This window comes from Tympanuchus pallidicinctus, unplaced genomic scaffold, assembly GCF_026119805.1.
Source record: "Tympanuchus pallidicinctus isolate F22 unplaced genomic scaffold, pur_lepc_1.0 scaffold27, whole genome shotgun sequence".
In the NCBI taxonomy this organism is placed as follows: Eukaryota; Metazoa; Chordata; class Aves; order Galliformes; family Phasianidae; genus Tympanuchus; species Tympanuchus pallidicinctus.
Window position 1 is genome coordinate 1362437 of NW_026294744.1, and position 12510 is coordinate 1374946.

The window sequence follows — 12510 nt, forward strand, 5'->3', positions numbered from 1 at the left end:
GGCCACCTGGGCACACTGTCGGCTCATGTTCAGCTGAGCATCAACCAACACCCTCAGGTCCTCTTCACACTCATCCAGCCACTCAGCCCCAGGCCTATAGCACTGCATGGGGTTACTGTGCCCAAAGTGCAGGACCCGGCACTTGGCCTTGTTGAACCACAACCCATTCACCTCAGCCCAGCGATCCAGCTTATTGTGTGCTATTTGTGAGTCCATAATCATGGTGGTTCATATATGGAATGCAACCAGACTTATAGCATCAAATTGGGTATCACTTAGAATTGAAATTCAGATTCCCCCCAGTCTCTGATATCTGAGAACAAGATGGAATACAAAGGGGTTTGTTTTCTGCAAAATCATGTTGCCCTTTACCACGACACATGTTGTCAACATCATTTGAAATGCAGCGTAATTCCTTCTACTCAAAATGTTAACAAACAAAATCGTTGTCTTAAGACAGTATTATCAGTCTGATCTTTTCCCTTATGTTTCTCTATCCTCCCTGTGTATGGGAAGCAGCATTTAAAAATATCAGACTACTGTAGGTGAAAAAGTAGCATCACGGACCAGCAATTCTTAGTGAGCAATCATTTGCATTCCCTTAGAATTATCTTGTAAAAAGGGAACAGTGGAAAAATATTTAGCTATCATTAAATAGTAGTCAAATACATGTATTGCTAGCATTATCTGTAATCCATGCCTTTGCAAAAAAAATCCCTTAATGGCTTCAATGACTTTTTGCTTGCAAATATTCAGAGATTACACCATGTTGGGCAGAAGTATTAATCTGCTTGAAGGTAGAAAGTTTTTTGCAGAGGAATCTGTATAGGCAAGATCAATGGGCCATATCAACAAGGATATGGCATTGAACAAAGCTAAGTGCTGAGTGCTGCACTGGGATCGCAGCAACCCCAGCAGTGGTACAGGCTCAGGAAAGTATAGCTGGAAAGCTGCCCAGCAGAAAAGCACCTGGTAATGCTGGTCAAGTGAACTTGAGCCAGCAGTGTGCCCAGGTTGTCAAGGCCAGTGGCATCAGGCCTAAAACAAATTAGTGTGGCCAGCTGGACTAGGGAAGTTGTTGTCTCTCTGTATTCAGCACTAGGGGAGACTGTACTTTGAGTACTCAGTTTTAGGCCTCATTACTTCTGAATGTGTTTGGAGAAAAGCGACAAAATTGGTGAAGGGACTAGAAAACTGAATATGCGAGGACTGACTGAGAGCACTGGAGTTAGTTTGGACAAAAAGTAGGCTGAGGATAGACCTCATCATTCTCTACAATTACCTGAAAGGAGGTTGCACTAAGGAGGGTGTTGGTCGCTTTTCTTAGGTGACCAATATTATTCAGAACTGTAGGTTAGTAGTACTGAGTTCTCAGATCTACCTTCTGGATCTATGTCTTTCACAAGCTTTCTCATGGTCTTTCTTCAATACCCACTGCAAGAACTATTCTACCAAAATAAATATCATTTTCACAGTACTTTAGTCTTAAGTTCTTATACTGGCAAAACCTCCATCTGGTCTTCACTTCCTCACATCCAGAAATAGAATTCAGGATAAGCAAGAATCATAAAACTCATGGCTTAACTCATACAGTTGGGAAAATTTAGCTCAAATACACTGTATTTATTCCAAAGAGAGACAGAGGTGTCTTTAGCTTTATTTACTTGAATAAACTCTAACTTTATGTCACCCAGGCAGAGAAGTTAATATGAATTAAGCTAAGCCTGCACAGCAAGTCTAAAGTTCATAAATTCAGGTTGTTTATCTACCATTTTAATTTCTTCTGGTCTCAACTGGTTCTTCTTTCTGATAGCCTTATTTGGTGAGAGTGCAGTTATTCAAGCAGAGAGGAATTTGCAAGACCTCACAGTTTGCATGGACACTGGACACCTTGCTCAAAAGCCACTTTTATCACAATATTTTCTTTTTTTGAGAGAGAGTGCATACTGTAGTTGTTGTAATCTCTAATGCATATGCTGAGAGGGGTAGGATGACTGATTTGTGCACTTTTTGTGTTCTTGTTATTTATAAGCCCCGTATTTGCCTCAGACAGTTCTTGTGAAATACCAGTCATCTCCAGGTAAAAAAACTCTGACTTTAAAATCAAACATTGCTAAACACAGTGATTTGGAGGATGGCTAACTAAGCAGCATGTATTCCTTCCTCACTGGGCTGATGAACATTCAATAGCTAGTAGTTATTTTATCTAATCTCTGTCATTGTCTCTGACATTGTCTCATCTGTCTCTGTCATCTATCATAATGTTGAAGACTGCAGGTTAACCTTTAAGTCTTATTTTTTTAGAACAAATTTGAGCTTCTTGCTGATGGCTTTGATTCACTGATGCATCTTAATCATCTTAATGGAAAATTGATTTTTTTTCCCTAAAAATTGCATTTACATTAAAAAAAAAAAAAAAAAAAAAAAAAACCAGAAAGAAAATTATACTTTAAGGAAAGATTTGATAACGAAATGAAAATGATGTCTTTGATGTACACCCTGAGTTTCATGATTTGAAATTACTTTCATTAAGAAAAGGCACATAATAATGCTATGATTTTATTGCAAAAAATTTTTTGCTATATTGCAAGGAAGTAGATTATTACTAGACAGTATTTCTTTTTTCTCTGTTCTTAATTTCCAAAACTAGTAGGGCTGAAAAACTTGTCTTTAATTTGTGCTCTAGAAAAAAATACAATAAAACAAACAAGCAACAAACAAACAAGCAAACTAATCTGCAATATCCACCTCTTTTCTCACTGGACTAAGATCTAATAAAAATCTTGCAAAGCCTAGAGTAATAGCAGGATGCTGTTCTGCTGAAAGAGTATTGTTAGTAAGTCGATACCAAATACTAGTAAGAATATCATTAACTTAAGAAGAGTGATGACAATTTATGTTTAATTTGAATAGCAAATTCAAATTAATCCAATTCTGGTTTTATTCTAAATTCTGTTAGACAAGATTGGAACAAGGCTACAGTGACTGCAGCAGTAGCAGGAAGCCTAGGCAAAGACACTTCTGCCTGGAGCTCTTCCATACTAATGGGATGGTTTCCTTGTTCTTTTTCTCCTTGCCCCTACTTTTGCTTTAAGCTACATCTAAAAGCTGGGGACCATCAAGTGGATATTTAGGGCCTGAAAATGTCAACTCAGTTCACTTTCTTATCTTTACAGTAAAGCTGTGAAGAGCCAGCCAACTTTCCTTCTAATCTTGGCCTGCAGACACTCCAAGGCTCACTGAACTCTCCTCTCTTCCTCTTCTCAGATACAAATGTTCTTATAATAAAGGAATGATATAATGTTTGGAGATGTGTGTGGGGTGAGGAGAGTGAAGCAACTGTGAAGAGAGAGTGAATAGAAGATGCATAACTTTCAGAAGGATGTAAAAAATGTGAAACTGGGATAGCAAAGGTAGTGAATTTGGATAAAATACAAAAACAGCCAAACTTAGTATGGGCAAAGATGTGCCTTTGAGAAACGTAACAGCAAGGATTTGTCCTACGTCATAATTAGTCAAATTCCCTTGTGTGTAGCATTGGATTAGTCCTGCAGAATTTGTGGAACTACAGCTTACATGCATATAAACGCACAGACATATATATGTATGTGCATATCCACACACATTCAAAGACACTTCCACTCACACATTTTTGTATCTATTAAGCCTGTGTAGTTGACAAGACAATAGCTGTATTTGCTAACACTTTATGTACTAAATGTCGCATAAGACCTCACTGTTCAAAAGAAATGGGCCAGCTGATGATGATCAGTGGACTATTTGCATGACTGCCTGTTTACATGATAGGACAAAAGGCTTCTCTTTCAGCATTACTGGTACGAGCCAAATACCACCTCAGTTTTCCAGTTGTTCTGGGATTTTATTTTTTTCAGAGTTGGTCCAATTCATTCTTGTTTTGTTTTTATCTAGTTTTCAAATAAGACAAATACATATCTATTTTTTCCCTTTTGGGAAAAATCTGAATGAAAATACACTTATGGTTTGGAAAAAGAGACCAACACAGTAAACATTCAACAATATGATTGTTGGAGAGGAGTCAGTGAAATGACTTCTGAGTAAAATAAAGTTGTTGCTTTTTTTTTTTACCTTGTAAAACTAGGGTCTTGGGGAATATTATCAGATGAAAACAGTAAATTTTGCAGGAAGTTGGTTGATTATTACCAGTATGTTCTTGCTGAAGACCTGTCCCTATCACTTTCTGGGGAGTATTTAGTTCAGATGCTCTCATCCTGGTTGTGGGTATCTGGGTTAATGTCTCACGTCATTACTTTTTAAAAAGTAGAGATTTTTCTCCCCTGCTTCTTATTTCCCCTGTCCTGGCCTGTGCAGGAGGTGCCTGTGGTGGCAGCTTCCTGTAGATGGCGCTGTGGTTGCACATAGGCTGGGACCCGGAAGGCAGCGTGGTACAGATGAGATACAGACATGAAGCTTGCGCTGAACTGCAAGCAACCAGCTCCTTTAGCAACTGAGATAGACATATACCAAATAACCATAGTTTTAAAATATTCTGTTTTATTAAATGTTTAAAGTAACATAAATATCATATTAACAATTTTATGGCTGAAGTTTTCAGAATTTGTGAATTTACCCTTTTATCTGATCTGTGAGCTCAGAAGCTTACACCTTTACCTTAGAAATTTGTAAGCATGATTTATAAGATTTATAGTTGTCTCATAGCTAACAAAAGAATAGAAATAGCAGATAGAACCATATAAACTTTGGATAGCGGGAAAATATTTGTTTTACTAAGTAAAACTGGAGTCTGCCAAGATTATTTAAGAACAAGAAACCTTTTATAAGCAGCTTCATGTTAATCTGAACAAAATCATTCAGTTTACAGTTCGATTTTTAGCAATAGAGAAAAATAGGATAGTACTTAATTATTCCCCAATTTTTTTTAAATTGTCTCAAGTAAGTCTGTAATTTCTTCATACCAATATTTAGCACCATATAGTGAAATATTCTTCCTTTTATTTTATGGTGAATATACAGTATATTACTTACTCAGTACTAGAATAAAGGATCTAATTGTAATAAAAGTTTAAAAATTCACCTTTGTTTTCTGCAGTAGAATGTTAGTGCTGGAAGAGCAGCACCATGCTTTCAACCAAGAAGCTGTAGCATATTTACAAATAAAAGAATGCTCCCCCCCACCCCCCACCTTCTCCCAATTGCTCATACAATGTAATTATTTGATTATTTAATAGTACTACAGGTTAGATCTTCTTTACATTTGAAACGGATAGGTTTTCTTGTTTAATCTTAAACTGATTTAGAATAGAGCATATCAAAGAAGGGAGACCTGTCATTTCAGTATAAACACCTCTATATTACCCTCTCTGTGTGTTGCATGAGAAGACTTGTGTGGAAAGATGTAAACATGCACACACAGCTATAGTGATGTTTTCTTGTAAAATGTAAAATCACAAATCCATTGAGGAGGTGGGCAGTGTGCCAACATTAAGTTGAATGTCAGTTGTCTGTTACCCATTTCTACTACAAAGAAATAATGTAGTTTTCTTAATAAAGTTATCGGGGTAAAGAAGGATAGAGGAGAGAAATTTTATTTTTCATAGCAGACATGCTGGAGATAAACAGCCTTGGTTGTCAGTCAAATTGCAGTTTCAATTCTGATTCAGTTAGGGATTTTTTGTTGTTGTTACAGCAATTCAATAAAAAGCAGAGATGCTTCTTAATTGCAAGTTTGTACTCATTGTTCTTTGACAATGAAATGATATTTTCATAAAGTTACAGCCTACAGAACAGTGTTTACAGAACATGAGTACACTGGGCTCAGCAGTGATACATGCTGTTTCTGTAGCAGCACTGAAGGCTTTCAGCACTGTGAGTGAGTAGCTACATTGCAGGTTCATAGAGTACAAACAATTATAGATGATTCACCTCATTATGTAGTCTTGTGGCAGATTTTTTCTTTTCTGGCTATGCAGGATGGTCGCTAAAACTGTTCTCTATGCCGCCTGTTGGTTTCTGGGGAAAGAACTGAACAGGTTGTTAGGGAGCCTTTGAGTTTATCCATCTTATGAGAAGAAGCCAAACTGATAACAAAATGCTGATGGAGCTCCTCCCCTGCCCATTGGGACGCAGAGTCCTCTAGGTTTGGCAGCTCATGCTTCTCTGATTTCTTGCATCGCCCTTTCCTCACTGAGCAGGGTGTGCCATATCTAGCAATTCTGCTATGAGCACTGGCTGTAGAAATGTCCCTTGTAGCTTCTCCCTATCACTGATCATGCTACCTTGATAGAGGGAAAAAAAAATTAAAAGCCTGAGTGAGTCCATTTTCAGTCATACAGGTAGTAAAGCCTCTAGCCTTCAGCCATGAGTAGTATTCATTTCTGATCTGTTCACATTAATTGGTGCACAAATCAGAGGTCATCGCAGGACCTCTGATTTAACTAAACAAAAGCCCTAGCTTGCTTTTCTTTTGAGAACAGATGGTGAGTACACATGAGAGAGAGACATGGAATAAGAAAAGAAAAAAGTTGTCAATCAGCATTTTATATATTGTCTGCAAGACTTGGATTTCTTCAGAGTACATATAAGTACACAGAGAAGTACAAGTAAAACATGTCAAAGGTAAGTCACTACTTGAGAACAAATTCTTTTGCTAGGTGCAGCTTTTCATGATTACTGTCAGAAATGGCAGACAAATGCCACTGCCATGTGTGAGTTTCTCCACTGGGATTTCTCTATCATTTTTCTGTGTTGTGGTTCAGATGATCACCTGAAAATGTCACAATCCACAGGAAAAAAGATTCAAGTTTCACATGAGTTTATGTCTGTGTTAAAATAAGCTAACAGCTTGATCTCCCTCACAGGCAAGGCCAGAGCACTGGAACCAGCTTCTGGCAACATTGCATAGGCTATGAAAGGTCTCCAGAATAGCATACACCATCTGCAATTGCAATATTTCTGTAACATTCCAGCTGTTTTTCAAGGATGAGCAGCAGCTTTGCAGTAATGATATCTTCAGCAAAATGCTGAAGATTTAAAATGTGATACCACCAATGTTCTGAGTGAAGCCTGAAGTGTTCTTTTACACGTGGAGAAATCTGGTCCAAATGTACTCATAATGAGCAGTTACATATTAGACTTGTTGGAACAATACAGCCTATGCAAATAACTATGAATGCCTACAGGCATATCTGAAGGATGCATGGCATGACTAGCATTGGTGACGGGAAGGCAGGAAACTGTACTCATAGCCCAACAATAGCATGTCTGGTCTACATCAGCCATCTGCTGTAGGTGTAGCACATCTGCAGTATTTGACTTTTCTGTGAGACTCAGTATTTTTCTTACAATGAGTGCAGCTTAAGATCTACGATCCCCTTAGCTGTTGCTTCTCTTGATATGTAAGTCAGGCACTTAAAAAGACTTCTTGGAGATGAGCTAGAATTCTTACTTTTTTTTTCACTTGTTTGTTTCAAAACAGTCTGCAGTTTTGTTTTGTTCTGTTTTAAGCCTTTAGTGTAATTAGACTGGAAGCTGGTTGATGATCTGATTATTCACTTGAAGGAATGCAGTCTTTCTAGAGGTATCTCTGTGGTGACCTGCCTCGCTCTACTAAGGTAACCATAGTCCCAGTCAGTTAAGTACAATGCAGCTGACCTTCACCATATAAGCTGTTACAGAAGGAACATACATAAAGTATCTGGACCCCAGCTTGTAAACCTGGTCTTCTAGGCAGTGACATCTTACATAAGCACAATGCACAAAATGCACTGCCAACTTTCTAGCACTGAAAAACAGATAGCTAACAGTTTCATTTTGAAAGTACGTTTTCAAGTCAAGAGCTTAAAAAAATGGTATCTTTGTTAGCTGTGTGCTTAACCTAATTGAACACTGGTCAGAAGGAATGTAATAGGGGCCTTTGCTAGGGAATGCTGGAGTCCTGCCATTTTGGATACCAGGTTTCTGGCTAGGGCATGCTGCAGGCATCATTTGGCAGCTGCTTAAAACTAGACCCATGGGGCATACAAGCATATCTTATCTTGTAATTCCTTGCATCTTTACAGAGACTTCTGAATCAGCTTGGATGCTCAAATAAAAATACACTGTCATCATAACTTGTTCTTGCCTTTGCTACCAAAGCCTTTTAAAGAACGACAGTTTTGTAAATACTATTCTCAGCTCTCAGAAGAGCCACTATGTCATTTTATGAGATGTAGCATTAAGACAGCTAATGTGACACAAGTGTAGGCAAACTGGATGCTGCAGTTGTGTCAAAAACTAACTGTTTTGAGGTCTCATAATCTTATCATACTTATTCAGTGCAATCTGAATAAAATATATTCCAATACTACTTTTGATTTTGAAAATCTGATGGCATGAGTAAATTTGTTGCACTGAAACTGTCATTGCACCAGCTACTTTGAAGAAAGCTCTTTCTCCAATCTTTCCCAAAGGAATTCATACTTCACTAGGTGAAACAAATATCTCCAATAGCCATGAGCTTTAATAAGATCCTTGAATTCCTTTCTAAACTGCAAAGTAGAACAATTACTTTCAGAGCACATGATAATTTTTACACAAAGTCAACCTTTGAAACCTTTCTTAACCTCAACAGAAATAAGTTTCAGACTCTCCTGACAAGTGGTAGCAGAATTGTCCTGATTGATAAGATTCCCGCCATACATGTCTGTACGTATTTTTCACCAGCTGAAGTGATCAACTGTGAAGTGATTTAGCTGTAGTGAGATTCTGAAGGACAGTATCAGCTTGTTTTTGAGCTACTGGGCGGCAAATGGAATGGAGAAAAGGACCTACTTCTCAAAAACAATAACGAGTTTCAGAATTTTTCTTCAATCTTTTAGGTATTCTTCTCTTTATCCTCAGAGTAAATAGAGCATTTTTCAAGCTGAAGAAATGCGGCAAGCAAAAGTGATAAATGCAAGAACAAAGCAGTTTAATGGAAGATAACTGCATCCTTAACCAGTGAGAGAAAAAACGCCTCTCCATAACAAAGCAGCATGTGAGTGAGTACAGTTAGCATAGGTACATAAATTCTCTTTGTGTCTTCAGTTATGGCTTGAAAGTATCAGTCCTCAGTAGGATTATAAGACAAGATCTGAAAACTGTTCAGTGTGTTCACTGGCCTAGTGTAACTGATGGTTTTCCCCTCTAGGTTTTGAAAAATGGAAAATGTAAAATTTTTGAATGAGAATAAAGGAATAAATAGCCTCTTAGGAAGACCTCTTAAAGGTTAATTTCCTTGACTGGTTCTTCTCTGATGGCATTATTTTCTTCCAAGGTTCTGTGCTTTAAATGTGCCCCTTTTATGGAGGAGGATGGGATTAAAATAGTCTAAAATAGGTAGTACACGGGAAGACTGCAACTTTGGTTAATCTTTACTCTTGCACAATGAACTTTCAATAAAAGATTCCATCTTCATCTCTTTCTAAAGCTTTATGGTTTTAAGAATCAGTCTGGTCCTATGGAATAAATACCACCATGTATTACAGCATTGGTTAAAACTAAAAAGGTGAACATATATCAGTGCACAATAAATGCAGGTTGCAGTTGGAGGGAGTGGATTTTTCTGCTACTTTCAGATTTTGATGCCCATAGTTGCTGGTTAGAGGGGATTGGAGGTCCTTCTGGAAGAGGCTGGTTGTTGATGGACAGCTTCAGTGCCTGAGGGTGCTGGATGCCCTGAAGTAGGAAAGGAACTTGTAGCAGAGGCTCACCACAAAGTACCAGATGTTTCGAGCCATCTGTGACCTTGCGATGAAAATGCGCCAGATGATCACGAGGAGGGTGGTGTTAAATGCATACCGGATATTCCTCAGTCTGAGAAAAGACAGAGGCATGTTATGGAGGAAAACAGAAAGAAAAGCTTACCAGCTTAGTTAATTTGCTACAGATAATTTTCTAAGAAATCTTGTTTACAAGTGGCCTTTGGGCTTTTTGCCCCTCCTATATTAGTGAAAATATTAGGCCTAGATGTCCCTACCATCCCACAATCTGTGTTGAAGTTGCAGTGTAGTGAATAGTTAATATAATAGGTGGAATGTCTGTATTCTAAGTCTCTCTTGTTTCATGTACTCTACTTTTAAACCAAAATAGGCTGAATTCATACTGAGAATTGGTTGCTTTTTTTTTTATATGATATTGTAGGGCATGTCAATGCCTTCTTGATTTGGCATATTAGTTATTTTTGACTACGTAGGATTGGTGATAAGCTGGAGGAGTTTTACAGGAGCTGATGAATACAGTTCTCCTATCTGAATGAAACTATGTTTTTCATGTTAGGAAATTACTCAGTAATCATAAAAGATCTTAACTTTTGCAGTACTTTAGCAGCTCGAGTACTACATTCGCCCCTGGGACCATCAGCAACACAGATCTGTTGGACTGGGTCCAAAAGAGGGTCATGAGGACGATCAGAGGGCTGGAACAACACCACTGTAAGAAGAGGCTAAGAGAGCTGGGGTTGTTCAGTACGGAGAAAAGGCTAACTGTGGTCTTCCCGTACCTAAAGGGGGCCTACAGGACAGATGGGGACAGACTTTTCATCACAGCATGTAGAGATATAACAAGGGAGAGTGACTTTAAACTAAAAGAAGAGAGAATTAGATCAGATATTAGAAAGGAATTTTTTCTCAGAGAGTGGTGAGGCACTAGAACAGGCTGACCAGAGAAACTGTGGATGCCCCATCCCTGGAACTGTTCTGTGTCATGTTAGGTGGGACCCTAGGCAACCTAGTCTAGCGGGAGGTGTCCCTGCCCATGGCAGGGGCATTGGAACTAGAGAATCTTTGAGGTCTCTTCCAAACAATTCTATGATTCTAACACCCTTTACTTTAGCAACAATCTGTTTTTCACTTCTCATAGTGCACAAGAATGGTTTTCTTAAATCAAGCTCCAAGAGAGCTTTTTGCTTGCACGTCTTTGAGTAAAAGGGCTTGAGACGATGGGAAAAGCTTTGACTGAAAAGGAGAGGGACAATCTCCTATTGTTCTTTTAGGAGCTCTTAAAACTTCCAGGACTTGAAAATATAAGCTTTGCTCCAATTTTGGAGAAATTTCCTCATTCCGCATCACTCCCTCCTCCCAAAAATTTAGAATCTTCAATTTTAAATTAAATTCAAAATAACATAAACAAAGTTTTTATGCAATCCCTTTCAAATGCTAGGAGCTTCAAGGAGCTTCACAATATCTAAATCTACCCTTGTTTTTTCTACTTTAATTCTGAATTACCAGTATCTTCTGTATTCATTGATTATTCTTATTCATTGCAACTTGTTTATTTGGTCATCTGCTGGGAAGGCATACTGTTTAGTCCTTGCCTGTTAGTGCCATCACAAATTAGCCTCTCTTAAGTGCTGGGAAGATCATGGAGCAGATCCTCCTGGAAGCTATGCTAAGGCATATAAAAGAAAGGGAGGTGATATAGGATAAAATGCATGGCTTCACTAAGGACAGGTCCTGCCTGACCAACTTTTCATGATGGTGTAACTGCATCAGTAGACAAGGATAGACCATTCATGTCATCTGTCTAGGCTTCGGTAAGGCCTCTGACACAGTCCTCCATAATATCCTTCTCTCCACATTGGAAAGGCATGGATTTGATTGGTGGATTGCCTGATGGAAGAGGAACCAGTTGTGAGATCATACTTCGAAAGTATGATCAGTGGCTCAGCGTCTGGGTGGAGGTAGATGCAAGTGGTTTCTCTCAGGGGTCAGTACTGGGACCACTTCTTCATCAATTACATTGACAGTGCGATTGAGTGCACCTTCAGCAGGTTTTCAGATGACACCAAACCTTGTGGGGAGGTTGACGTGCCCATGGGACGGGATGCCATTTAGAAACACCTAGACAGGATTGTACAGTGGGCCCTGGTGAACATCATGACATTCAATAAATTCACGTGGAAGGTCTTACTCCTGGGTTGTGGCAAGCCCTGTTATCAGTACAAGCTAGGGGATGTAAGGATGGTGCACAGCCCTGCTGAAAAGAACTTGGGCATACTTGTGGATGGCAAGCTGGACATAAGCCAGCAATATGCCCTTGCAGCTTGGAAAACTGACCATATCCTGGGCTGCATTAAAAAGCATGGTCAGCAGATCAAGGGAGGTGGTTCTGCCCCTTTACTCTGCACTGGTGAGACCTCACCTGGAGCACAGTGTCCAGATGTGGAGTCCTCAACACAGGAGTTCCATGGACCTGTAGGAGCTCATCCAGAGTAGGGCCACAAAAATGATCCAAGGGATGGAACACCTTCTCTATGAAGACAGGCTGAGAGAGCTGGGGCTGTTCAGCCTGGAGAAGAGAAAGCTCCAGGGGGACCTAATAGTGGACTTTCAATATCTAATGATGGAGTACAAGAAGGAAGGGACTCTGGACTCTTTACTAGAATCTGTTATGATAGGGCAAGGGGAAACAGTTTCAAACTAAAAGAGGGGAGATTTGGATTGGACTTGAAGAATTTTTTTTACAATAAGGGTGATGAGGCACTGCAATGACTTG

At 39.0% G+C, this 12510-nt stretch overlaps 1 protein-coding gene across 4 annotated transcripts in view; it reads right to left on the reverse strand.

Moving 5' to 3' along the window:
• Positions 1-4513: 4513 nt before the first annotated feature.
• The window catches only part of FAR2 (fatty acyl-CoA reductase 2), a 135799-nt gene continuing 127802 nt past the window's right edge, over positions 4514-12510 (reverse strand). For all 4 annotated transcript variants that reach the window (XM_052690541.1, XM_052690539.1, XM_052690540.1 and 1 more), the window contains one exon: positions 4514-9831. In XM_052690541.1, the coding sequence (XP_052546501.1) occupies positions 9669-9831 (163 nt within the window). In that variant the 3' untranslated portion in view covers positions 4514-9668. The remainder of the gene's footprint in view (positions 9832-12510) is intronic.